The 26,805-nt window shown below is 31.1% G+C and overlaps 2 protein-coding genes across 13 annotated transcripts in view; one reads left to right on the top strand and one right to left on the bottom strand.

The window, feature by feature from the left end:
• The window catches only part of heph (polypyrimidine tract-binding protein 1 heph), a 174,313-nt gene that overhangs the window by 22,101 nt on the left and 125,407 nt on the right, over positions 1 to 26,805 (top strand). For 2 of the 12 annotated variants that reach the window (XM_035095759.1, XM_035095697.1), the window contains exon 1: positions 19,835 to 20,710. The exons of 6 other annotated variants lie outside the window; for them this stretch is intronic. The gene's annotated coding sequence lies outside the window, so the exon portion shown is untranslated. Of the gene's footprint in view, positions 1 to 19,831; positions 20,711 to 26,805 lie in introns of those variants that run through there. 4 more of the 12 variants (XM_035095733.1, XM_035095724.1, XM_035095785.1 and 1 more) reach the window with 4 other exon arrangements.
• Positions 10,185 to 15,402, bottom strand: LOC118074466 (esterase FE4-like). Its single transcript, XM_035095685.1, has 9 exons — positions 15,087 to 15,402; positions 14,855 to 14,992; positions 13,777 to 13,927; positions 12,782 to 13,221; positions 12,185 to 12,353; positions 11,904 to 12,097; positions 11,354 to 11,501; positions 10,662 to 10,797; positions 10,185 to 10,531 (listed from the first exon to the last, which is right to left on the bottom strand). The coding sequence occupies exons 1-9, from the start codon at positions 15,273 to 15,275 to the stop codon at positions 10,228 to 10,230; spliced, it is 1,869 nt and encodes a 622-aa protein (XP_034951576.1). The 5' UTR covers positions 15,276 to 15,402; the 3' UTR covers positions 10,185 to 10,227.

Here is a 26,805-nt window from a genome sequence, read left to right as displayed (position 1 = left end):
ATCTCGTTCTCGACGGAGCATTTATAATCTCTTGCTCTCTTCTCTCTGTGTACCTATTTTCGTCATTTTATTCATACACAAAAGAGGTTTATTTTACACGTTAAATGAGAAAAGAATTGAGTGATACTGTAATTAAAGTAAAAAACAATATTGCTCGATTTTATAATTAGTTTACTTATACTTTAATAAAGTTGCTTTGTTTGTGTTGTAATATTTAATATAATTACTTTGGTCAAGTAAATTGCTTTTGGAACTGGAGGGAACAACGTGACCAATGCCAATATTCCTAGCAACTCGAAAATTCCATTGCCCTCTGCTTGATTAATTTACCATGGGAATATAATCAACCCACTTTATACTGTGAGGAATCGCACAATTTTCCGTACTCATTCACCCTCACGAAATATATATTTTCATTCCTCTACGCCATATACATCCTTTTGGATGAATTTGTCCAGGATATGCCCAGCAATATACCATCATGACCAGAGAGCACTGCTCTCCACTCCTCGAAAAGTGCGTCAGACGATATTGCCGTGTCCGACTCGGTACTATGATGTTCATAGAGAATATGTTATACGATAGACTCGACTTTGATGTAGATCCCGACTAAAGGATTATACTCACCAGCATGCCACATTTCTGTTATTCAGGGAGATACTCATCTGAATATTAGTGCGTCTGCGTTAGAATACGTACAAGTGGAAACCTAACTCAATGCAGAACTAGAGATTATCTCATTCCATATGGAATAACAAGTACCACACTTTGCTCATTTTAGATACGACCTACAACTCTGAACTAAAGTTATAAGAAAATGACCTCAAAGGTCACTTGAATTTTGTTGATAGCTTTTAATCGCATTTAGTTGGTAAAAGTGACATTTTTTGTATTTTAAATATTAAAGTTTTTGAAATATTCAACTACAAAACTTTCTTCAAAGGGTTCATGTTTTGATTCTTTGATTCGATTTGATAATAAAAATTATCGTTTAAAAAAAACATGCGATATCACTTTTATGACTTCGTTATTAGATATAAAGAGAAATAAAGCTATTTGTTAGATTTCATGTAGGTTTCTTTTTAATGCACTGAATTTAAATATTTATTTTGATCTATAAATTTAGAAATCAATTATAATCTCTATGAGCAAAAAATTCTCTTTTAACTTTAATTTTTTCAAAAAAAAAGTCTACACGATAATCATTTGAAACCCATTGACAATTTTTCTAATAAAGAAACTTCTTCAACATCGAATAGTATTGTTGCAGTTCAATAATATAAACATGTATACGAAATGTACGTTTACTCAGTCCAGCCATAAACTGGGGAAAATTAAAAAAAATAGTCATTGTTCTATTGACTTTGGCATTTTACTTCTGCATTTGAAAATGGTAAAAAAGTCATTGAACATCACTTGTATGATTCATTGCCATTGAATCGAAAAAGATAAACAAAGCTTCTATGAAAAAAAAAATATTGTATTAATTTTTTTCATTCAAAAACATAGAAACAAAGGATTTAAATATTTATATTTGGAAAATATTCTCGATGCTCCATAAAGTATTCAATATTTTTTGTAAAATAAAAGCTTTCAACTAATAATTCACTGTTAAAATTACACAGTTGAAAATCGTTTCATTGTTAAATCTCACAAAATATTGTCTTTCAAAAATTCACAATTGGATTCTAGACAATCACTATGTTTGATAATTCAAAAAATAATTACTCTTTAACATTGGATTTTAAAGCTTAAATATTTTTTTATGCTTCAAGAGTTTAGTATACAACGAATTCAATAAAATTTTTATAATAAATATTACATGACAAAGAATAGAAACAATAAATTGAAATGTTGATTCTAGACCCACAGTCTACCCAATTCATGTTAAAATAATTTTTTTACGACAAAATCCCAAAATACTTTTAAAAAAAATGATCATAAGATTTGTTAATTTTATAATTCATGATCAATTTTTTAGTGAAAATTCCATAAAATAAATTTGTTTTTTTATTATTGAATACGTTCTCTAATTAGCACGATGAATTATTTAAAAGAAGAGAAATGAATGATTATAATAAGGAAAATTTTGGATCAGGAGTAAATTGTTGGAGCTTCTATTCATCATCAAGTGTTCCCGGAATCTAACAAGTTTTGATAGATATATCTACAGCTCGAGTACCATCTGGAATTAGTGAATCACCGCATGGACTATGTAGTATACACAGAGAGTTACAAACGGAATCACTAAGCGTGTTAGAATAGTCAATGTTGGCTTCAGTGTCTCGTAGCTTTCAATCATTGATGTAGCATTATTGCTCTGTAATTCCCCTGTGAGCATTTCTCTGTTCGCATATGACTAGTAGATTAAGTATATCTAACTTTGTCAGTATATATTTGGCTTCTCTTATGACCATCGTCGTTAACTTTGTCTTATAACCATGATAGAGACTGGTCAACCACAGCAATCAAATGCATGTAGTGAGTATGTTAATTTTCTTCAGAATATTGTTTTGAAGGTTGCTCTGACATGGTCACAACCAGTGGTTGGTTTAGAAACATGTGGTTTTCCTTGAAAATTCAGCCACAAGAACGTTCAACACAATTAGATCTTTTTTAGAACCATACACTTAAATTGTAATAATGGAAGTTTAATGAAATGATGAAAAATAAATTGACTTGGTTAAGGTGTAGGATTATTACGTAAAATAGTAGGTTTTGAGTAAATTAAATTATTAAAGTGATCAAAAAGTTTTGATGAAAGGTTCGTTGGATGTATTAAGCGACTACAGAATGGTTAGACATTATTTAGATACCACCGCGTGTTGGTGCACCATAGATACATCTCATAATCCTTTGGCCACGAGGTTAAATCCGCGGATTTGAATTTGTCGAGCGGGAGATGAAGCTTTACCTACATAATTTACTAGGCGCGCCCGGCACTCTGGAGGTCCATAGCTGTGGGGTTGACATCGGACGTACCAGTCGTGTCTCTGTTGAATGTGTGTAAATGCACACTACTGTTGTGATTTTGTGTGAATTTACCCCATGAGGCTACGGTTTGACGTCAAAACGCGAAGTGGCAAATTCCACGCAAAGCCCAAGCTTCGTTGTTTTGATGTTACTAACTTAAATCTGTCATTTTGCTTCAACAACTATGTCGTTTATATATTAGTTGAGGATATAGAGACACATTATGTTATTGTTATGTATAGTATTATTATGAGAGAATTTCATTTTACAAACGACCTTTTTATTAACAACACAAGATAATATCGTTTGTTTATAAGCAGATTTTTATTGGAGTATTTCTAAGTTGATATTGGATTAAAATTTTCGACCCGGGTAGTTGCACTTGACTCTCTCAGAGAAGCATTATCATCACGAAAGGTCAAGTATTGCAACTGACCCTTTCAGTTTGGAATATATATCCTCAAGCATGAAAATCATTTTTATAGGTCATGATTGAAACAGTAATATGCTGTAAAAAAAATGGTAAAACTTATATATATGTTTTTTATGTTTTTCATTACCGGTGATAAAAAGAGAGTTTTCGGTTTTATTTTCATATCTCAACAATTTTCAATATTTGAGGCATGCAACTCAGCAGCGTACAGTATATGTTATTCTTCTTCATTTTCTCTCTAAAATTTCTTTGGATTCAGAATACCTACAGTAACCTCGAGTTTATTTCTTCCGATCTTTTTGTAGTTTCCGGTAGGATCTACAGGTTCAAGATGTATTTACAACGAGAATGAAAAAAATTTTTTTTGAAAGAAAGAGAGAGGTAAATGTTTGTGGCAGATGCTATGATACTATGACGTTCAATTTCCGTGAATTTTTTATATATCATTTTTTCGCATATATCCTTGGGCAAAATCGTAGAAACGTATCCTGCAAATAATGTATTTGCATGGATTTATATATTCGAATCGAATATAAATTTTAATTTCTGTCATATGAAGCTATTATTATTCGTTTTAATTGTCATAATTGATACATAAATGTTTTGATGGTGATAAACACAATGAAAAAGAAAAAATGGAAAAACTCAACAATTAACTCTTCTTCCGCATCGACTATCTGTGAATGCGACGATGCACGAAATATATATATAACTGTGCGAGTTCGTGAGAGTGCGACATCCAAGCGGATGAGAGACGAAGAACGATAAAATCCCTGGGTTTATATGTAGATATATAGAGTCCTGGTTATTTTGTCTCGCTGTCGGCTACGCTCGATTCAATTCATGTAAATTTGAGCGTCGCACCGAAAAACTCGCCGAACCATTCGATTGCAGAGGTGACGTTGTCCAGTTCAATTTTTTGTTTTTTTAACTCGAAAAGATGTTACTGGCCCAGCCAATTCATCACTCTAATTGCCTTCTTTTCAATCAATTCTAAGGCATCATTAGCTTGGTAATTAGAAAAAAAATCGCCTCATTTATGTCTCGAGGGAAAAACATGGTGTTTTTTTGCCAGTCACAAAGACACGTGATTGCGATGGGCTTTGAAAAGAAGAATTGTTTATTGATTTTTAGGCTTGAAGGAATTGTTTAAGTTTAGAGATACATTGAGTGTTAAGATTAACTGGGATAGCAGAGAGGAACTTGAACAGATATTGGACTCTAATGATTAATAAATGGTTATTGATTTTTTATTGTTTTGAAAAATGTAATACTATTTTCGTATTTATGTCGATCGTTTTATTTAACTTTGTTTCAAAATGTTTTTTTTTCTATTAACCTGTTAAGCAATTTTTTTTTTTTATATTTTCCAACATTTACTTGTAATGACTTTACGTCCATATTTTCCATGCTTTCTTAATTGACGAGATAGGTACATAAACTTGATATATCAAAAATAAAAGGTTTTTTAAAGGATAATTATTTAAATTTTATAATGCATGTATTAACTTGTGCATATTTTTTTATCCTTTTGTCAATTAAAAGAAAATTACTTTGAGGCCAAGGCAACAAGTACAAAATTATTTGAATTTTATGTTATCATAAAAAGTAACTTTACTATTTACGATGCTTTTCCTGGCGAAGCTTAGTATAAATATGTTAAAAATTAAAAAAATTTTCTTTTGGAAAAATAAACCAAGCAATACATTGTTAATTAATTCTTTAACTCAATACTTTTTTAAAATTACATCAATTTCAACTTATATTTTTTCCAAACTTATCCTCCATTCCTTGTGCTGCATGAATCTCTAAGTCTTTTCAAATTATTCGAAAAAATTTTTCTATCATTGTTTAGTGAAACCCTTCATAAATTACTTAGTCGTTCATTTATCTGTCTACCAAAACTTTTGCTGATTATCGAAACCTGTAGATTTTGATTTTAATTGAACTAGAACCTTTGAATTTGGATTCATAGGCTTCATACTCTTTAGCACACGAGTACTACTCGTACTTGTTCAATATTTCATAAAGGAGTTGTCGAATTAATTGGAAAACGATTGGAAAAACAATACTCAAGTAATCACAGGAAAAATATCAATAACAAACAAAATACAAATTAATGTATTCTTATTCCGATATGATTAATTTATTAGGCTCGAAATATTAATAACTTTTTTATTCCAAAAATTTCCATCAAATTAGAAGTTACAAGACTAACTTATTTTGATGTATAAACTGTTTGCAAAAAATAACCCTTTGAGTAGTAAAACAATTGCAGTGATCAATAGTAGTATTTTATAGTATTTATGTTGCTGGTAAAAACCTATATTTTTCTTCTAGTTTTTTATAACCCTTCAAGAAAAAAAAAACAACGAACAATTTATTCAATATTTATAGTTAGAATTCCAACTTCTTTTCTTCAAACCTTTTATAGACCCAAATAAAAATATGTTCGAAAAATATATTTTTATAGCTGCGATAAAACAGTAAAATGATTTGCATACCATTGAATATGATCAAATTATCAGTGATAGAGTGAGTAAATCATGTCAAATGTCTGAAAGCTGATAGTAATTGAAAGTATTTGAAAAGACTTTTAAGCTATGAATGAATTTAGATTCCGTAGGATATTATAATTGTTACCATTAAACCAATGAATTTATTCATATAAAATTAGATCTTCTATCAGTGTAATTGTTCTCTCTATCCATGGAGCTATCACAGTGCTTCAAATTGAAAACCAGTTCAATGTTTCCAATTATTCTTTGTCTTTTTTTATATATAATTAATGTCGTGTAGAATTAATTCTATTAAATTTCATCAACTGGATTGAAGATTAAAATTTATTCCGAATAAAAAATCAAACGTTGAATTTTATATTTTACAAAATAGAAGTTTAAAAAAAATGGAAATTCGGAAAGATTTTACATCGATAGGATGTATGTATGTAGATCATAAATATTTAAATTTTTAAACTCAAACTTTTTTGTTTCACTTTTATTTATTCGTTATTTTTTTTACTTACTAACAGTATGTGAAATATTAATGAAACATAAAATAATTTTGATTATCTTTAAAAGCTTTCGTGGAGTTGAAAAGAACGATTGGATTAAATTTAAAACTAGGATTTTAAAATCCATATTTTTCGATTTAGATTGATTTTTTTTATCCTCGCACAAACTTTTTGTGCAACTATGTTATTAGCTGTTAAAGTAAAAAACTTATTTTAATTTGAAACGTTGATAATACATAAGCAAATAATCGTAGTACAATAATTGAAATTTTATGAGATAGTTTCTGTTGCTTATAAAAATCCAATCTATACTTTAAAAAAGAACGTCTATCAATAAAAAGGGATTTCTATTTACTTTAATATTAATTTTTTAGTTTTGGTTTAATAAGAAATAATAATAATAATTAATAATAAAACAGAAATAAATAATTGAATAATTGTTTTAATCAACGTTTTATGGAACTAAAAAAAGACTTTTTTTACAATTGATCAAAAAAGTATTTTATCATTGAATTTTTATTTTTTTTGATTGTGTTAATATGAGAACGTAAGCTGAAAAAACCCGTAATATGATTTTCATTTGTTAAATCAATATTGCGTTGAAGCAAATTTTTATATCAATCTTACATTTTCTAAAAATATTCGTTTTAAATCAATTTTACGAGTTATTAAAAATTACTCTCCTCGAATAAAGTTGAATAGAAATGGGTGATAAAAGAGGAATGGTGAAGTAGGTCTTTAAACATAGAATCAGTAGCACGTTTAAAAAAAGTTATATTATTGGAAAAGGAATTTTTTGTGATAAGTTGAGCAATGTGGTAATAGTTGTTATAGGGGTCGAGTCACAAGAGATTTCATGAAGTATCCGTATAGAAGATGTTCAATATGTATATGTGTATTATAATGTAACCCTTATCCTAAACTCCCAGGAGAATCCTATACCGCGAATGTTGTTGGTGGTTTCTAGGCCAAGAGCCTCGTTTCTCGATTAATCGAATTCCATGGGGCTATCGTAATACTCAACGTATACAAGTCGTCAATGTATCTCAGTGGCATATCATCGCTTTCAGGAGTCAATAAATAGACAAATTTGACAATATTGCATTTTTTAATTAACATTAAATTCGTAATAAAATTGCATTATTTGATGCTTGAAATACATATTAAAATTTATTTTTTTTCTGTTTTGAAAAATTGATTAAAAACATAAAAAACCTCTACAAGCTTTTTTATGAATTATATTTAGGCGTCCTCTATTGTAAATATGAATAGATTATAGTTTGATAAATTTTACCAAATAAAATTTATTTATAACTGAAAATTGTTGGAAAATTTAATTTCATATATGAGTTTTATAGTAGATAGGATTTTTTTCCAACCCTAAGCTTATTGAATTTGTTTAATTCGTTTTTAACACGAAATATTGTGTCATAATATCCCCCATTTTGGTGATAAGAAAATAATGAATAGTTTTTATTAACCATAAAAATGACTGGAATACAAAAATTTAGGTGTTGATGTATAACATAAAGTAATAAAACAGATGTTCGTATAAATACTAAAAGATTATAGATATGGTGGTAGTGATATATTATATAAGCCTCAGAACAAATGAGTGAACTTTATTTTTTCATGTTAAGTATTATAACTATTGTTATTCTATTATTATAGTTTACTGTTGAAATATTCTCAAAACTTATTTGTATTGAATTTTTCGAAATCATAGTTTCGTTGAATTAAATATCCTTGGCTTCGGTATAACGTAATAAATTGCAGGGCTTATGCAAAAGTTAAAAGAAGTTATTTATGTTTATAGAACAGAATAAACATTGGAAATTATAGAATATATGAAAAAACAAAGAATAATGATAGTTTGTTTACTAAATTTGTAACTCGAGATACCTGAGTACACACAGATTTTGGCACAATTTTCAAAAAATCCTAGTTGTATGCAATAAATTATATTAAACAAAGAGGCTAAAGTTTTTACAAAAATTTATGAAAATTATTTCTAATAAATAAAACGACCAATGAGTAATACAATACATTCAAAAATTTTTTTTATTCAAGATAGTATAGCATGTCAACAGACCATCTATTTTTTTCTAAATTTTTTAAAATAAATGTATTACAGAAAAAAAGGAAAATGTATAGTTTAATAGATTGTAAATATTAAAAAAAAGTAATTTGCAGATCTGAATGGTGAACCACATCTGATTCAGCAGCAGGGAGATTTGGAAGTTTACCACGTGAGGTATATTATTTAAGATGTAAATGTCGACTGAGTAGCGAAATGCCAGCAGATAGAGGAAAGTCGTTGAGAAAGGGACGCGATGAAAGCTCGACTTGTATTGTAGCCGGTAACGAGGGGCAATTTTTACAACTGCGAACAATATGTCGCATTAGCGCATTGTGTGACGCCCGGCAACTACTATCGTACGATGTGATGCTGTTGTACAAGCCTCGTATCGTACTCCCGTAATCGATGCTTGATTTCCATCTCACTAAAGTACGGGAAATGCATCACGTTATCTGTCAGCCTGTGCATACTGATCATTCAATTTTTTTATATCCTATGATAATTTCATCGGTCTCGAGTAATTTGATACAGCTGATGCGAGAATGATGAAATGCTTGTTTTTTTTTACACGACTTTCATTATTTTCATTCAAAGTCTTCATATATCTTTCATTCTATTCAATTAAAAGCTGAATATAAATCCTAAAAGAGAAAATAGGATGAACATAATACTGGCAAGAGAAAGGACCTTTCAATTGTTCAGTAAAAACAATTATTCGACTGCTGCGTAAACATACACTCGCACCTCATCAGAACCAACTTATTTGTCTATGCAAATTGTCAATCAATGTGTTAGCCCGTTTACGTTGGAAACCGCGTAACACTCAACGATGCGCGTGAATGTAAACGAATAATCTCTCCAGGGGCCATTTTACTGCACTCTCTCGCCTTCCAACTAACGTAACACTGACTCTATTTTTTTTTCCTTTTCTTTGTATTGTCCTTTTTTTATTTTTCAACTAGCAACATACCGGTCGTTCGATTGCCGCTTTTTCCAGGTCGTGCCTGAAAATTGCCCAGCCATTACTATTTCAGTAAAATAGAACCGAGAATCCTCAAATCCCATGTTGTCCTATTCGTTCAATCAGTATCAAGTCCACCGACAAAGCTTCTCTTTTATCTCTTTCAGTTGGAATGGACTAATAACAATAGTATGCGAGCAAAGAATATGACAATACACATTATGATGATGGAAAAAAAGCTAGAAAAAGTATCGGCTAATTTCAATGAATTTTTATTCTTCTCAAAAAGGCTGAGTTTCGCTCTTTAAACGACAATTTATTTGATGGTTTTATCTTGTTCTTACTTATATAAATGCCGGTAGGTACTATTTTTTGTTTTTCACTCTTAGTTACGTTCAGAGTTGGTGAGCGAGACTAAAGTTTATAATACGATTGTAGTACGTGATTAACAGTTGGAGGTTCATAAACTTTGACTGAAGTTGGCGAAGATGTTTTAAGACGTGAATTTCCGCTTTTGAGTTTTCATATTTCCAGAATAGAATGTTTTTACATTTATTTTAACTCATTAAATAAATAGCAATAATATTTTAAATAAGAAATATTTACATTATATTGTGCTCTTCAAATAATTCATTTATGATACTATTGTAAAACTAGAGGATAGTAAAATCAATAAACAGACCGCAAATGAACGTATTAATTTTCCAAAGGTATTGAATTATTATTTTGATATTGTGTATTCTCTGTTAGGTATGATTAAACGATGACTAAACAAAGAACGGTATTGGAAGAAATAGCGGTAACATTACAAATAAATGTAGCAATACATTTCTACTGGCAGTTGAATTTTCTTCATGCTGATCAGCATCTTCTTCTTTTTCGTTGATATTTGGAAAGGAAATTTCTCTAGATACGGACACATTACCCATAAGATCTCGCCAGAACTCCATTCTAATCGGTAGGAAGTCCTTCTGCATTGAAATATCCGGCGATCTTCCCATGCCGAGCTTCATGAATCGGAAATCCACTCGATACGGTTCCCAATCTGGTGTTAGTTGGGCGCTTGGTATTCTGTGAATAAATGAAGGAGATCTTCGGATATCGTTTGATCGATAAGTAAAATGGAATGACGAGAACGTCATTGAATTAAGTACAATGTTTGTTTAGAGGATACTCAATCAATGTATCTGTATAAATTTACCCTGTTTTCATGAAATTAGCCCACATTTCGGTCATAATGTTGATCATCACTTCGTCATCAGATAATAAAATATGCGGATTATCCGGTGACGTAAAGCTTGCAAACAAAAAATTTAACTCGTCTGCGTGGCCAACACCTAAAACAAATCACATAACAATTGAATTTTTCCAATTTACAAGTTTTATTGGAATCCAGAATTTCGCAATTGAAATAGGATCAAATGATTTTTTTTTTTTTACTTTTTTTTTATTTTCTTTTGTATATATATGTATATATATCTGGTATATATGTTTATACTTTTTATTGAACAAAAAATATTTCAATATTTTATTATTTTTAATTAATTCAATTGAAATAATAGAATTTATATATTTACATATTCAGAAGCAAATAATTTATCAATGTTCGATTAAATATATTGATATAATCCTTTTTGAATTTTTTAAAAAATTTAAATTTGTTTCAATTGTCCATGATAAAAATTTTAGTTCCTTTTCTAATATTTTGTTAAAACGTTTTTGTTAGAATTTTGCACATTATTTTAAAATTCAAATGTATATTTTTTGACAATATTTTTGCATGAATTGTTCAACAGTTGTTGTATTCTCACGTTTACTTTTCGATCTTGTTTATTGTGCAGGAATTGTGTTTAAGTTAGACAAAGAGGAGTGAGTATTTTTTATGTAATTAACCTGCAAATATCGGACCATCTTTTAAAAATGCCTCCTTGTATGACTCAATATATCCAAATTCGTAAAAGTATGCATTTGATTGCATTTTTAGAGCTTGGGTATTTATTGCTTCATACGACCAGTAGGTTATTAATCCGTCACCTGCTAACTGCAAATTCCATTAAAATAACTATTATCATAAAAAATAAATCAATAATATAAAAATCAATGATTCAAAATTGTAAATTTTAGTATATGTTTAACAATAACTTAATCAATAATATGTATTTCTATTAATATTTTGTAAAATGTTATTATTGAATGATCAATGGGTTTGCTTGAATACCCACAGTTTTAAAAAAAAATATTAAATATGAAATGGATTTTGAATTCAAAAAACCTTTTGCATTCAAAATATTTTAAAATTTAATTTAAGCATTTTACTTTGATTTAAAAGTTATCAAATTTTATTATTCAAAACAAAAATGAATTTTTCGACTTTATTTTTAAATATAAATATTAAATTTTATTTTTTGTCGAATTCATTAATGGATATTTTTTGGATACATACCGCAGTGAGATTAGTTTTAATAGATAAAGTGTCATTAGTTTCATCATCAGTAAAAGTAGGGAAATAGAAATCCATAATTTTGTTAATAAAAAAATCGTAATTGTCTAAAATTTCTTCCATTTCCAGTAATATAGGTGCAACTTCATCGAATCGATTCAATAAAGTGAATAACGTATGATCATCGTTAATTAATTCTGGATAATAAAAAAAATAATCTTAGTTTAATATGCATACTTCCTTAGAAATAAATTATCTTAATACTGATATTGATGAAAACGAACCCCACGTCTTAAGTAATCCTTCGTCAGCAACTACTCCATTTATCCAAGGAATATCACGGAACTCTCCGTTTTCAATAACAGACATTGGATGTTTTGTAACTATCGCATCTTCGGATTCAGGCTCTATCGTTGGTCCGAAATTGCAGTATGGTTGATCTTGCCATGCTTGCTATAAGTTGATTTCTTAATTGATTCACATTTTTGAGTTTTAAATACATTAAATACAATGCTTATTTTTTTGTAAGAAGTATTTACATTTAAAAAAATTATTTGTCGAAATTAATATATACTGTCGCCAAAAGCAAAACCTTTTACAAAAATATATATAATAGATATTCATTTTAGTCATGTGTATAAAATTCAAACAAGTTGTTTTATTCTTATTAGAGTTTTATCTAAGTAAAGCCATGCAAAAAAATAAAATGACTGGGTCGTTATCTTAATCTTGAAAATAAAGTCATTTATTGTTAGTTAAAATAATAAAAATGTTATGAATGAATTTAAAATCATCTGCTTTTACTTATGAAAAAAGATAAATTATTCTTTGTGACTCTATGTAGAAATACTTTTTAAAAAAAAGCACTTTTAAAAACTTACAAACAGCATAAGTTGTTCTGTAAGCTGTCTTGGACTCTTTTCCAACAAGCAATCAAGAATTCGCATATCATCTTCAAGAACGTTGTCATATTGATGTTCATCAAATGAGTCATCCATGTCTATAATTTTTCGGTCAGTGGAACATCCGAGTTGAATGGCTAGTGCAACATACCGAATCTTTGCACTGAAGCTTGAATGTATGCCCCAAGGTGCATTAGCTGTACCCGACTGAGTGATAAGCTTGTCAAAGAGGCCTTCTGTACGTTTTGACAAAGCCAAATGATGAACAAGTGAAGCACCAGCACTATGTCCGCACAATGTTACTGAACTTGGATCACCACCAAAGACTTCGATATTCTCTTGTATCCACTTTAAAGCTTGGACTACATCCTTGAGACCGTAATTTCCAGGTGAAGCCTGATTACCACTGCTAAGAAACCCTATAAAATCCTCATGATACTTGATAAGTCGTTTAAATCGAGAATTCGATAAAAAAATTATTTTTTCCAAGTATATAAAAAAAAATACATTTTAAAATAATGACTGATTATTTTTAAATGACTATTTTTATGTGAACTGTTTTTTAAATATTAAATTCCAAAGTTTATGTTTAGATTTAGTTTTTCATTAATAATAATGACACTCTCATGTCTCAGCTCTAAGCTATTGTGTTTAAACACATATTTACTTTAACTTTAATCATTCATTAATGATAAAATTTACGTTAGAGTTAATCTGAAAAACTAAATTATACGTGTTTGATTTTTTACTTCAAAGTATTAAATTTTTTTTTATTTTGCACTAACAATTTAATTACGATAAATACAATTCTTGACATATTTCAAATTATTATTATATATATTTATTTACCAAGCTCTTGAAAGTATTGACCTACCATATGACAAATCAAAATCAACATCTTGGTTTAGAAGTAAATGACAAAAAAAAATTGATCTTCATTATAGTAAATATTAAATAGTTATAAATAAACTCACCTAATATTCCAAGTCGATAATTTGGTGTGACTAAAATGACTTTTTGATTTAATAAGTACGTCGGTTGAAGGAATGTACTATTATTACTCCCAAGAATAAATGCACCTCCATGTATAAAAACGAGAACAGGCACTTTTTCTCCTTCAGCCATCTATTAAAAAACATTTATCATCATTTATATGCATATTATTTGACCTTAGTTCTAAATCTTGCTTTGTATCTAGGCTTTTTCAATTATTTAGTGTTAAAGTGGGATAATAAATTAGTTAAAATCTTGCATCATAATATGCTTATGACATTCGAGATTCTCCGTAAAATTATTCGTGCAATTTGCTGCGGATGACCTCGACTCTGTTTTTCGCTAATTGTTATACGACCTCCATAAACAATAGAGATCGTGTTACTCTCATTGGTATAACGACTAAAATAGTTAACTTTCCCATTCCATGTAAAACAGTTAAGTTATTACGTTTACTATGTAAACAAAAAGTTTATTCATGATTTATCTATTTAAGATCCATAGATTATAATTCACTAAATAGCACTGCCTATGACACAGATTTGTATTCATTGTCAAGTTATTTGATTAACTGATGCACTCAGATTGCTTTGAAGTTTTCTAATGTTTAATGCTGTTTAAATGATAACGAGAAAAAATTCTTTAGCACTTGGAATAATTTTAAATGACTTGAAATTATGATTCGTTATTACAGACAAGGATATAATTTCACTTGTTGTGATATACTTAGAAAAAAAAATGTCATCTTCAAAGCCATCATCATATTCTCCCTAGATATTGAGTGGTTAATAAAAATTAAATTGAAGGCAATTGTTCATAGCAAAAACAATTTTCGATTGATGCAATCGTTGGTACATTTAGATGTTAAGTTGCTATAAATCCATGCTTTTTAGTAGGTTAATGAATTCAATTAAAATTAATAAAAAAGTTCAAGATTCTAAGATGAAACAAAATCTGTATTTTAGACAATATTTAAGTAAAGTATAAATCTGTAACTTTAAGAAAAATATATTTTTGAAGTAACTTGAAATTTTATCATCAGAATTCTTTATAACTCACTTCAGGAACAAAAATGTTGAGATAGAGGCAGTCTTCATTTCCCAAATATTCTTTATTTCGATTCAGTTGAGCACAAATAGGTCCATCTTTTGTTGCATTTCGTGTAATCCTCCATGATTGTTGCCATGGTTTTGGACTCTTATAAATGTAAAATCAACTTAAATAATTCATTAACTATTATGCAATTAAAATAAAAGAATATTTAGGTGATTATTAGTGAAGGAAATTTTACCTTAAATCTCAACTCCCCAATAGGTGGTTCAGCATAAGGGATTCCAAGATAAGCAGCAACTGGTATATTCCAGAATGTTTTCATCCATTTTCCCATAATTTTTCCATATTTAGTTTCAACAATTGGATTATTAACTTCTGACTTAACTGGAAAAATAAACAAAAAGAAGAGACTTAAACTGAGATACATGATAGTCAGATGAAAAGATTGAATACTCGAAGACAATAAAAATAGAACAGTGGTTATTTCAAAGTTGATCGAGCATTCGCCGATTAACGACTGTTTCTAGTTGTAGTCTTTGCAATTGTTATAGTGAGTTTCGGGTAATTATTACGACAGTATGTGCGCGCTCTAGGGGCTGATACCATAAGCAAACAGCAGCAAAGCTTTAATTAAACTACGCCTCTCATTTAATGATATAATCATGTGACAACTGCAGTGACAATAGTGACTTATTTATGAAATAATACCTTTTGTATCTCGATGTTATATTGTCCAAAGTCAATTATACCGATCAAGAGTTCTGAAATTAGTGTAAATGTAAATACATTACAGGGGGCTTGTAATTAAGCAAATAATTAACACTAAGTAATTAAAAGTTGGAACATTTTACTATTCTATACAATCGAAGTAAATATATAAATTAAAGGTCAATGGATGTATAAAGATCTTACAGATGAGATTTTGGATATACCAATTTCAAACGCAATTACTGAAACGACTACCGAGTTTGTTGATTCGACTCTGGCATCGAGTGGCAGATTCGGGATTTAATTTACCTCGTAAAATCGAGAGAAATGATGATCCCCCACGTAGAATTCACGTGAAAAGGCAGATGTAGCGAATAGCACAAATTAATTCTATTTCTCTAGTATCCAATCGAACATATACAATTATCGATAGTTGAAAACTTGCAACAATATACATTCATCTTCTTCCTTCGATTAAATTTATACTTCATGCTTGTTTATTGAACATCTAGGTTTATTCCTGGGCTTAAACCACATCAAGAGCTTGGTAGATAAACTTTTTTTTCTTTATCACAATGAAGATTTAAGAAGACCGATTGCCTCTCAGAATATACTCTGATGCATTGTTACACGGGAAAGTCGAGAGATATGGTAAAACGTGCAATGGTTTGCCTGCTGCGATTTAATGAAAAATTCCATGCATCCGCAAGCGTTAACCGTACGTTCATAGTTGCAAGACCCAAGGGGGTGGTTGCAATGCCTCTGCAACGAGACGCTGCAAGCGTAACGCCGAAATTAAAATGGATGAGGTGTAGTTGCTTCTCTCTGTAAATTAACGGCTAAAGATATCAGCGACTTTGTTTGATGCCTTCTTATGTATACAGTTTTTGAAAATTTTCAATCTATCATATTGCAGATTCTTTTAATTTTGTAAATTAAATCACGATACTAACACACGCATTTTTAATCATTCTAAATCACAAATTGATTTTTTTCTGTTTACAGAAACTTGTTAATTTTCTACTATTAGTTAACTTTGAAGTCATAAATTTTATATTACAATATTAATAATTCAACGTTACCCTTATCACATTTTCGATTCATGCATTTTCTAAGATTTCATTTATTTATGTGCATAGTTTAAATATTTATATTCAACAAATTTATTTTTTTATTTAAAAAAAAAAATTTATTCATCATCACAATTTATTTTTTTCACGATAACACTGTCACTATAGCTGTTGTGAAAATAAAATTTTAAATATTTTTTCGTACATGATTTTACCATAAATCAGATAAATGAACATTTCACTAATTACATCAAATTCAGTATATTCGCAAATATATGAATCACTGTCATCACATCACACTGCATCGAATAATGTCAATCATTTCGACGTTCTCCATTGTAAAAGTGCATCAATAGATAGCTTTTTTCATTTAAACTGTAAAATAGACAAATTGATAAAATCGATTGAATCATCAAAACAAGTTTGTCAGCAATAATGTAACAATTCAACCTCATGGTTCTGACTTTTTGATAGAAGAATTTTGAATATTGATCTTGCATTAAGGGGAGGTTGCATGTTATGCCATTGTCAAGTTATTGTTTTTGATAAATCAAATGAAGTACCTTGCGGATATATACATGAGTAGGTAACGAAAATATACGATAAAATATCATGCTGGTGCTGATGAAGAAGCTAGGGGCGGATATACGATGTCAGCATCCGCATACAGATTAATATTTTGATTTTAGTAGCATTTTAATGATATATACCCTACATCTTTTATTATCGCATAATCCTTTTTTATGTATCATAATATATAAACATGTTTGTATTTTACGTATTCACGATGAAAGTAAATCATTAACAGTTTTAATGCTTTTCCTCGTGATAATGACTGATGATGACGATGATGATGATGAACGTCATTCCGCCCCGAGAGAGCTATTCATTCTTGATCACCTAAATATATGACTAATGCTTGGTAAATAGGACGAGCAGGATTGAGGATAGTGGAAAATACTGGCCCCGCATAATTTCGAAGCTCCAACCTACCTAAAACACCCCTTGACGTCTGTCGAGCATTGACCCGCACTCACGTATCCGCGGTGTGCAATGCAAATTTTCCTATGCAAAATTCGATCAACCGAGAACCTGTGCCGCTATAACCTCGTCTACAGGCTGACTATATACGCGTCAACAACCCTCTTGATATAGGGGACCTTCACGTGTGTAACGTCCCACGTGCAATATTGGCTCGTTCAAGCGAGTCAAGATAAAACCTCTCACAATAACCCTATGAATACCATCAATACCACGCAAATATAATCCATAATAAGTCATTGACTAACTCATTCAAATTCTTATCACGTGCTTTTACCATATATCAACATAATTTTTTTATCGATAAAAAACTTTCTTTTTTTTTTTTTCAATTTCCAAGTGAGAGTAAAAGGAAATGAAAAATGTAATGTAAACGGTCGTCCAACGGCCATCAAGTTCTTCAATCACACTTTAATGATTTGATTGATTACCAGTCTACATGTGTGTGCAAATGGTGTAATATAGCTTTTCTCGTTTGTTGCTAATATAAATGCATTGTAGTAAAGTAGGACGGTCGATTTGAAATGAGTCACATCACGCAATGGAATTATTTCCATATTATTGCGGTCTATACATGTGTTATTTATTTTCCCTGTTACACTAGTCTAGAAATATAAAGCAGTATAATATTACATTAACTCTATTGGTGAGTTTGTTAATAAAAGTGTAGTCTTGAGTAAATTATGTTGGATATAAGTGCAAAGAAATGGAGTTACTGAGTACACAAGATATAATGGGGTGATACATTGTAATCGAAAGCTCGTCCCCATCTGAGCCTATACTAAAATAAGGTCACGTGAGTTCAAGAGAGTAACAGAGGAATAGCAAATCGCTTTTTGCAGTCGTAAACTCTTCGTGTTTACCTTCCATTCCCGGCATTACCCCACGACATTCGACGTGATAAGCCCTCGTCGTTCAATCGATTTTGTGGGTTTGCGACTTGCCAGTTTCTCGAGGTATCGGTAGACACCTGCCGATAACATCACTAGTGTAGAGAACAAGTATGATGAGAGAATACGTTAGTGCATTTTCTGAACAAAAGCCGGGGATCGGAAATGCTTGGGGAAGTTGGCAGGAGACACGCGAGATGCCAATTCAATAACTTATGTCTTGAGATTTCGTTAGAGAAAGTTTCAAAAGACGAGATCCAGTTGGTTTATCTCCTGTGAAAATATAAGAAGAGATGATCAAGTTTGCTAAAAGTAATATTCTTTAAGTTCTTTAAACAACTAAAATTATTTTTTCTTACTTTGATTCGTGATGTAAATTTTATTTTACTGTCTTCCTCACTTTTATTGCTTTTTTTCGTATTCAGTATCATATAAATTTTTATGTGCAACGATACACTGAATGAGAACCCGATGTCGCTTTGTTCTTCCACCGGGTACCCCAAGTTTACGTGCACGCTTCAATCATTGTAGCTCGCAGATGCAACGGCGAGACTGCCCATGAGCGTCGGCAGCTATTTCCTGCAACTTACATCACGTAAAAACATTTCACACAATTTAGCAAGAGTATTTCACCATTAAAACGATTTCTTTTTACTAATACATACATACATTGTAGACATGAAATTGGATGAAGGGATGAGAAAGGGAAACAAAGGAAGCACGGATCAAGAATAATATCAAGTTAACTTTATAAAACTTGGTGGATATTCATACATTGATGATAGATACTTATCTTGATATCAACAAGGGTGAGAAAAAAGCACGTTTCGGCGCCCATGGTTTTCTTTTCTTCTTCAACAACTGGAGGGAAGCCAACGACAAAGACATGACGCTGGAGGCACAACGCCTGTGGGTTCATCGTTATACAGTGAGCAAGGTCCTTTCGTAGCTTCTCTCTTTAGTACTTTTATTTGTCATGACTTTTTCTTTGTCTTTCTCGCATCTTGTATTGCATTCTCCCTTCGCCACGGCGAATGTTCAACTCACACGCGATCGACTCAAGTTTGTGAGGGAGCACGTGCGTGCAAGACATAAGAACGCGGAGACGCGCATTGGTGAGTCGAGATAGACCGATGTGGCTCGAGTGTGCACGAATTTTTACGATAGAACCCGAAGTGCCGGTTTCCAGCTGGCTTGACTCCCCCACTTCACGTCGACCACCTTCATCGGTTCAAGACTGTCGTTCTCTCTCCCGTCGTCATTCTTTATTCTTGTGCGCGGCAAACGGTCGGTATATTTCTCCTTCTGTTCCCCTCTAGTTGTTGCATTGCCCTTCTTTGTTCACAACACGATAGTCTCTCTGTTCTCTCTTCGTCCCCCCCACCCCATCTACGTACCCACAAACTCTATCCCTTCCTCCAATCGACAACCTCCTCTTCCCCCTCCATACTTATTCCGGAGACTCGTGGCCAAGTTTTAGCGTCGTTCTACTCGTGGCGTGCCTACAACTTAGCCAGATCTATTACGCGTATTTTTTCAAGTTTTTCTTGAATTTTCGTTATACATTTTATATTTTGTACCTTTAAACGATTAATCATCATTGTGTTGATGTGTTTAACTAAGTGCCAGTACTATAAATTTGACAGTTCAAATTTAAAAACTGTAAATATATATTGCGTCTAAACAACGAACATAATCAAGTACACACCAAGAAGGGAAGAGAAAGAAAGGGACAGATACGCTGCGCAATTGTTGGAACTACTGAACCTAACCTGTTGTGCCGCTGAATTTCAACGGTTAACCTTTACGTATCGAAAATTCTACTGCTTGACAGACGCGTCGTCCCTCCCTAACGTCTCACTTCTCACATACATCATTGACATTATACCGCTCTCTCATCTATTCAGTCAGTTGAAGCGTTGCGACGTAGAGACACGTAAGATATTCCTTTCGAGAACGTATTCTTCTTGTAGTGTGCGTTTACAATCGTCATTTATTAAAATACAACCATTTTGGGATATATTTTTGGAAGATATTTAAATACGTGATTGTAGCTGTGTCGAGTGTTATTGTGAATTTCAATAAAACATTAGTGAAGGTGGATTTGAGTTGGATTCGAAGAAAATATATATATTGGAGCTACAATTTACTTTGTGAGTACGATGATAATATTTATTATTATTATTATTAATTTTATCTTTATTTTATTTTAAGTGAATGCCTACATTTTTATATTTCTCTTCTATTGTATAAGTTTTTAAATAAAGCGCGTGTGAGTTTCAAGTAAAACCGGCAAACATTATACCGGCGTTGCTCCAGAAGCGCATGTCCGACATTAAGCAATAAGATTCAACGTGGTTTTTCTCCTATTTTCGCAGGCGCAAGTGCACACGCGTCAAATGTGATCAGTGTAATGTAACGAACACCAATTTCTTTTTATGAGCACGTTCGTTATTAATTGTACGTTTCAGTCATTCGTCACATATACACTTCCTTAATATAATTATTTATTCTTGAATCAAGTTGAATGTCCTCTAAAGTCTTGCTTCAACTTAATAATTTAATAGTTGCTTTGTATATCGATATCATCGTGACGAAAAAGATTAGATTGAAACCTAATGCAAATATTTGTTGATGAATTACGTCAACAAATGTGTGATGTCTCCAACATGAGATAGGTTTTCATTGCTTCGAGAACTATCCAAGTTTCTTGGGAATCGTTTGATAGCAATCGAGAGTGTAATTGACTCGTGAACGATTAAATATAAATTAAAATATGAATAAGCCCTTTATTTCTTGGTTAGTTTAAGCTTTTATAATGCCGTTGCTCTTATATATGGAGGCGGATGTAGGTGTGCCATCGCGTAAATTTGCTCAGTTGAGGCGAGGCACTGGATATACAACCAGACACCTCATATTATTCCCACATCTCGTCCGTTAAGCCAGCGACCTCGTGCATGCATAGACTATACATACTAACCGGTAGCTTGTAGACGTAATGATGACATGCGACAGGTTTAAATTTCTAAAGATACTCCATCAGAAGATGTATCTTCATTTAATCTCTAGTTTCTAGCTTTTATCTCCAAATAAAACTTTTCACTGGAAAAGACGAATCAATACTTGACCACGATATTAAGTTCAATTAAATGTTTGTATTTTTATCTGGATTTAATATACTGATGTTATTTACGTAGTTGGAGGTATGAAATTTTTTTATACAAATTTTTGTAGGTTTTTTTTATCTGCTAAAGTTATAGAAAATTCGTTTGTTGGAAAACTGGAAATAGTGACGAATAGAATCTAGGAGAATATTGCAAACTTGTTCATCCGTTAACCGGTTTTGAAACCCCTGGTATTGTATACTTTAAATCCAAGCTTTTGTTCCTTTATCCTTGCTCAAACATCGTATCTAGCTTTCATTTAATAAGTTTGAATTTTTTTCAAGTAGATTCAATACCATTTTAAATTTCTTGTGATCTAATTCTGCCAACAGATAACATTTTATTGTCTAAAAATTTGAAAATGACATTAATATTTTTATTATCAGTTATAGAGATTGTTAATTAAGTTTATGTACACAGATATAATCTTTAATTAATCAGAATAATTAGTGTCACATTGATGTAATTCTGTTTTTAAAAAAATGCTATTTTTTCATGATTACCTTCAACGAACAATGATTGAACGAACTCGATGTTTTTAGGATGAGTTGCTGAAGAGATTCGCATATACTTAAACGTAGAAGACAGAGTGAGAAGGAAGGATAGAGGGGAATGATAAAAAGCGTAGAAGCCGGGTACCTGGATTCCCCCACTTGGCAAAGAATTCCTTTTCAAAGATGGGTAGTCAAGTTTCTGAACCATCTCCTTTTCTTCTCTTTTGCTTTAACTTTGTCCTTCTTCCTCACTCATCCAATGACTACCACCACAGGAAAGTTCGAAACGACCACGTGGAGAAGCACTAGTTGCGCATTCTCAAGGTTAAGCGACCTTCACCACTTGCTACGACCATTAGGGCCTTGACAAATTTCTCATTAATTTTATTACACGATCAAACGTTCTATTTTTTTAAATTTCTTCAAATCAATCTAGAGAAGTCTTATTTTTCCATACTATTTTATTTGCTGGATATTTTTATTTCAACAAAAAAAAAACTGGTTAATACATTCAGAAATTCATTATTCACCTTGAGGATCAGGTTGACTTGTTTCATGCAGCCATTTCGGTGAGTCTTTCACACCGATAAACAGACACAAGAAATATGGTTGGTTGAGTTTTAACGTTAAAAATTCACACGGTTTTTTTTATTAATGCACTATCGTTGTCTACTACCACTTGAACAGCATCACAAGTAATTGGAGATTTCGAATAAATATGTTTGAAAAAATGTAGATTTTCAACATTTTAGACACCAATTATAAGTAGATAAATTCATTGTATAGGGGCATCCTTTGACCTGGCAACAATTCAGACAGATGGCAAAATGTACACCTGTCTTATTTAATGCCTTTGTCTCTTGGTGGGTTTTAAAGGAAATCTATTGTTTTTTCTTGAAACATTTCTAAACTAAACAAATACAATATTAAAACTCTAAATTAAGATTTACTACTGTCTGTAAAATACTGTACGATTTGTTTTACGTAGTCTGTGCATAGGCAATGACTTCATCTTTTCATGGAGTCGTTATAAAATACGCCATCCGCCGGAAGTGAATAAAGAAAAACAAATGATTCGAAGATAGATGTGAGAATAAATGATTCTAGCTAATATTTATGAACATATTTTGAATTGATCAGTTATTTCAAAGCTCTTATCGGATTTTTTTTTTTTTTTGGACAATTTTTATTTCCATAAAATTGAAACTTCAAAGATGGAATAACTTTGTTAAATTATCCATTGATTATTTTGTTTTATGAACAACAAAAAGCACTGATATATCTCTAATATTGTTGGTTGATAATTGTACATGCTATTCACTTGTTCCTGATGACCAATTCAGTATAGAGGATTGCGTCAGTGACAACACATGGACTCCTGACATGAAGCAATTATCGTCACGTAACAAATACACATATACGTGCTTCACACAATCGATAGTCATTTTGTTAGAAGAGAAAACTTTTATTTCTCTTTCTTTATTATTTTTTCTGCTTTTACTCCATTTTTTGTTTTATTATTTTCATTTTTATTAATATTGTGTTTTAGTCAACGTTTCTATTTTTTACCTCTCGTCACACTCACAATTCAAATATTTATTTCTGGCAACGCCGTTCCGCGCGGTCGCAATCAAATCAAAGATATATTTACATGTTTCCAAACTATTCGGGCCATAGTTTGGTTGCTTGGGTCACCACTAGAATTCATTTAGCTATTGTATTTCGTCTGTTTATTAAAAATTGATTTGTGTATAATGACTGATTCCTCTTTTTCTTTTCATCATGTACACCAGTGAATTATTCAGTGTTTCCCGATTTAGTCAGAGATAAAAGTTGCGTGTCTTCAGGAACACGAAAAAAAGGCGGATATAAACTACATACACATATACATATACATCAAAATGAATCAAGATATATTTTAAAAATATTTTTCTGCTTCATCGTGTAATATTACTTCGGAAGCTTGATGAAAGTGGGACACGAATGTGCTTTTAAATATTCGATAAAAGCTTTTTTTTTGCCCGCAAATTATTGTAAAGAGAATGAAAGAATGTTGGAGAAGAAGAAAGAATAAGTAATTCTGTAATAAAGCGCATGCGTTAAAGAACAAAGAAAGAATGTTTAACAGGGCGACTTGGGTAGGTAGCAGCTGTACAGCTATAACTATAGAGGAGACTCGCGAACCACACAAAGGATAGAAAAAGGGTCCAGATGCTTTTTCACGATGCTCGCGAGTATGGGCTTGTTATTGACGCGACAAAACGTCCAGTTGAATAATGTTGGTAAAACGTGGATCATTTTTTAAATGTATCCTGACAATTTTTAACTGTAGCATCTATCTGACCTTTCTGTTTACTTTGTAAACACATACATTCTATTTTTATTGCTCCAAAATGTCTCTCCAAATTATTCATACTATCTGTATAATCCGGTTAAATGCTTTTATTTATGAATTGCTATTATAGTAAGTTTATAAAAATTATATTTACAACAAAAAAAAGTTTTTGATTAATGAGAAATATTTTACTGCTACTGTTAATATTTTGTTTGAATAATTTATTTTTACGTATCTAATGAAAATAATTCTTTAGTCAAAACAACTTAAAAAATTGTCAATCATGCGGGTCAAATGATGACGTGTTTCATGGTCTTCAAACTCTTGATACAGTGGTTCTCATTTTAACTATAAAATATTGCATAGAGTAAATGATATTTACGATCAACTGGCAGCTGACATTTGTTATCAGTATAGAATCCATTTGATGACGTGAGGTAGTTGATATTGTTGCAGTTTCGCTTAGAATCGATGAAGCTTATCGTTGTATTCACTGTAACTTCTATCAATGTTGCGATGACACACACTGCTTCTAATTCACTTTTGTAGTCTGCTGTGGTCTGTATTCGAGAAACTCAATGATAAGAATATTTTTTTACGCCTTTTGTCATGTTCACTTCTTGCTTATTATTCGAAATATAATGTTATCTTTTCTAACTATGAAAATATCAACTCTGAATAATTTTGTTTCATGCTTCCAATAATTAAGGAAAAAAAGTTTAAATAATTTATCAAGTTTTTTGATTGTTATTTTGGAACAATTTATACTTGAAGTAAAAAATTAAAAAAGGTTTATAGAACTTTCGCCAAGTATTGTTGATTTAATCGAGATTTCTATTACGAATTTTTACCAACAAGAAATAAAGTTTACTCGTTAGGAAATTTTGCAGTTTATTTGCGTACAGTAAATTGGGCATCGAAACGACTGAGGTACAACATTAGGTTGTTATTTATTCTTTCTTTTTCATCTGAATAGCAAACACAATAGTAGTTATGATTATAAGTCTCATACTATGTAAATAGAAATGTATGAATACAATATCGAGTCTTTTCATGGTATATTTTTCCAGTCTGGGTTAAATTCACTACAAGTATGGAGTACCGTATAATTACTCGACGATCTGACTTTTGGCCAAGCTCCAATTGGGCGTACCCTCTGGCTTACATGACCTGCTGGATTCTCCGTCTTTCTGATTTTTCTTTCTTTTTATTTTCTCTCATCTTCTCTTAGTGTTCGTCCTTGAAGTAGATACTTTCACATCCGACTTTTCACCGACACTCGTTGTAACGAGCTCAACGAGTGTCGATCACTCAATCCTGGATCACCGGAAATAGCTCCACTGGGTACACCGGCATGTGATCCGCGCCTCAACGAATTTCTTATCCAAAGGCTGGTATTTCATCCCTTAGGAATTCGATGAGTCCGAAGCAAATGACTCCCAAGGGTTCCATTCTGATTCGGGTTTCAAGATCTTCAGTGAGATGTTTTCCTATATACAGATTGACGTGTTAGTTTATTGAGTATTTTTATATAAATTTATTCTCTATTAGTCTAAAAGTTCCATAAACTAGTTTTTACACCACGTTATTACTTTTAGGGAGAATGTTGTTATGACTTGCTAAAGTTGTGTTGGACCATTATATATAATAACTTTGGATTATTGATGTTTTATTTAGAGTTTAGTTATTCATTTATCAGAGGGTCTTGTTGAGGCCAGATATAATTACATATGATTAATGAAATGAAAATATTTTTGACGTGTTCAAATTATACGTTATAATATGGCATTCATATTTTTTAAATAATCGATTTGAGGAGAAATGAATGACAGGCCTTCAATTGAGCTTTCAATTTTTTCTTTCAAAGAAGTTTTCAATATTTTGAAGGATTTTTTTCCAAGTCAAAACAACCGAATCGTTATTACATAAAAATGTAAATTTAAATGATGTTATGATTTTTCATGATATTATTTATGATTATCAAGCATTGTTTTGAACAACACCATTAGTTTTGAGTTTTAGAAATCTTTAATCAAAAACAAAATATCTGAGTATTTTTAATCATTCAATAACAACATCTAATGACTTTGAATGACTTAATAAAACTTATTACTTCATTTTTTTTAACAACATGAAGTAATCGTTGATTGTTCAGATCTTCATTTGTTTCCTTTGATTTCTTGGTTGGTTACTTAATCACTTGTCAAATAGCAAAGCAAGAATAATATAATAGTTACCCAATAACAAATTTTATC

This window comes from Chelonus insularis, unplaced genomic scaffold, assembly GCF_013357705.1.
Source record: "Chelonus insularis isolate UGA/USDA-ARS -01 unplaced genomic scaffold, ASM1335770v1 contig_116_pilon, whole genome shotgun sequence".
Taxonomy (NCBI): Eukaryota; Metazoa; Arthropoda; class Insecta; order Hymenoptera; family Braconidae; genus Chelonus; species Chelonus insularis.
Note: the sequence above shows the minus strand (reverse complement) of the source record. Positions and strands in the feature narration are given on the sequence as shown.

Coding starts and splice junctions, on each gene's coding strand:
- LOC118074466 (XM_035095685.1), bottom strand. CDS start 15,275: ATGTATCTCAGTTTAAGTCTCTTCTTTTTGTTTATTTTTCCAGTTAAG. Junction 11,502..11,903: donor TTAAAACTAATCTCACTGCG/GTATGTATCCAA, acceptor TGGAATTTGCAG/TTAGCAGGTGACGGATTAAT. Junction 10,798..11,353: donor AGATGGTCCGATATTTGCAG/GTTAATTACATA, acceptor GATTTGTTTTAG/GTGTTGGCCACGCAGACGAG.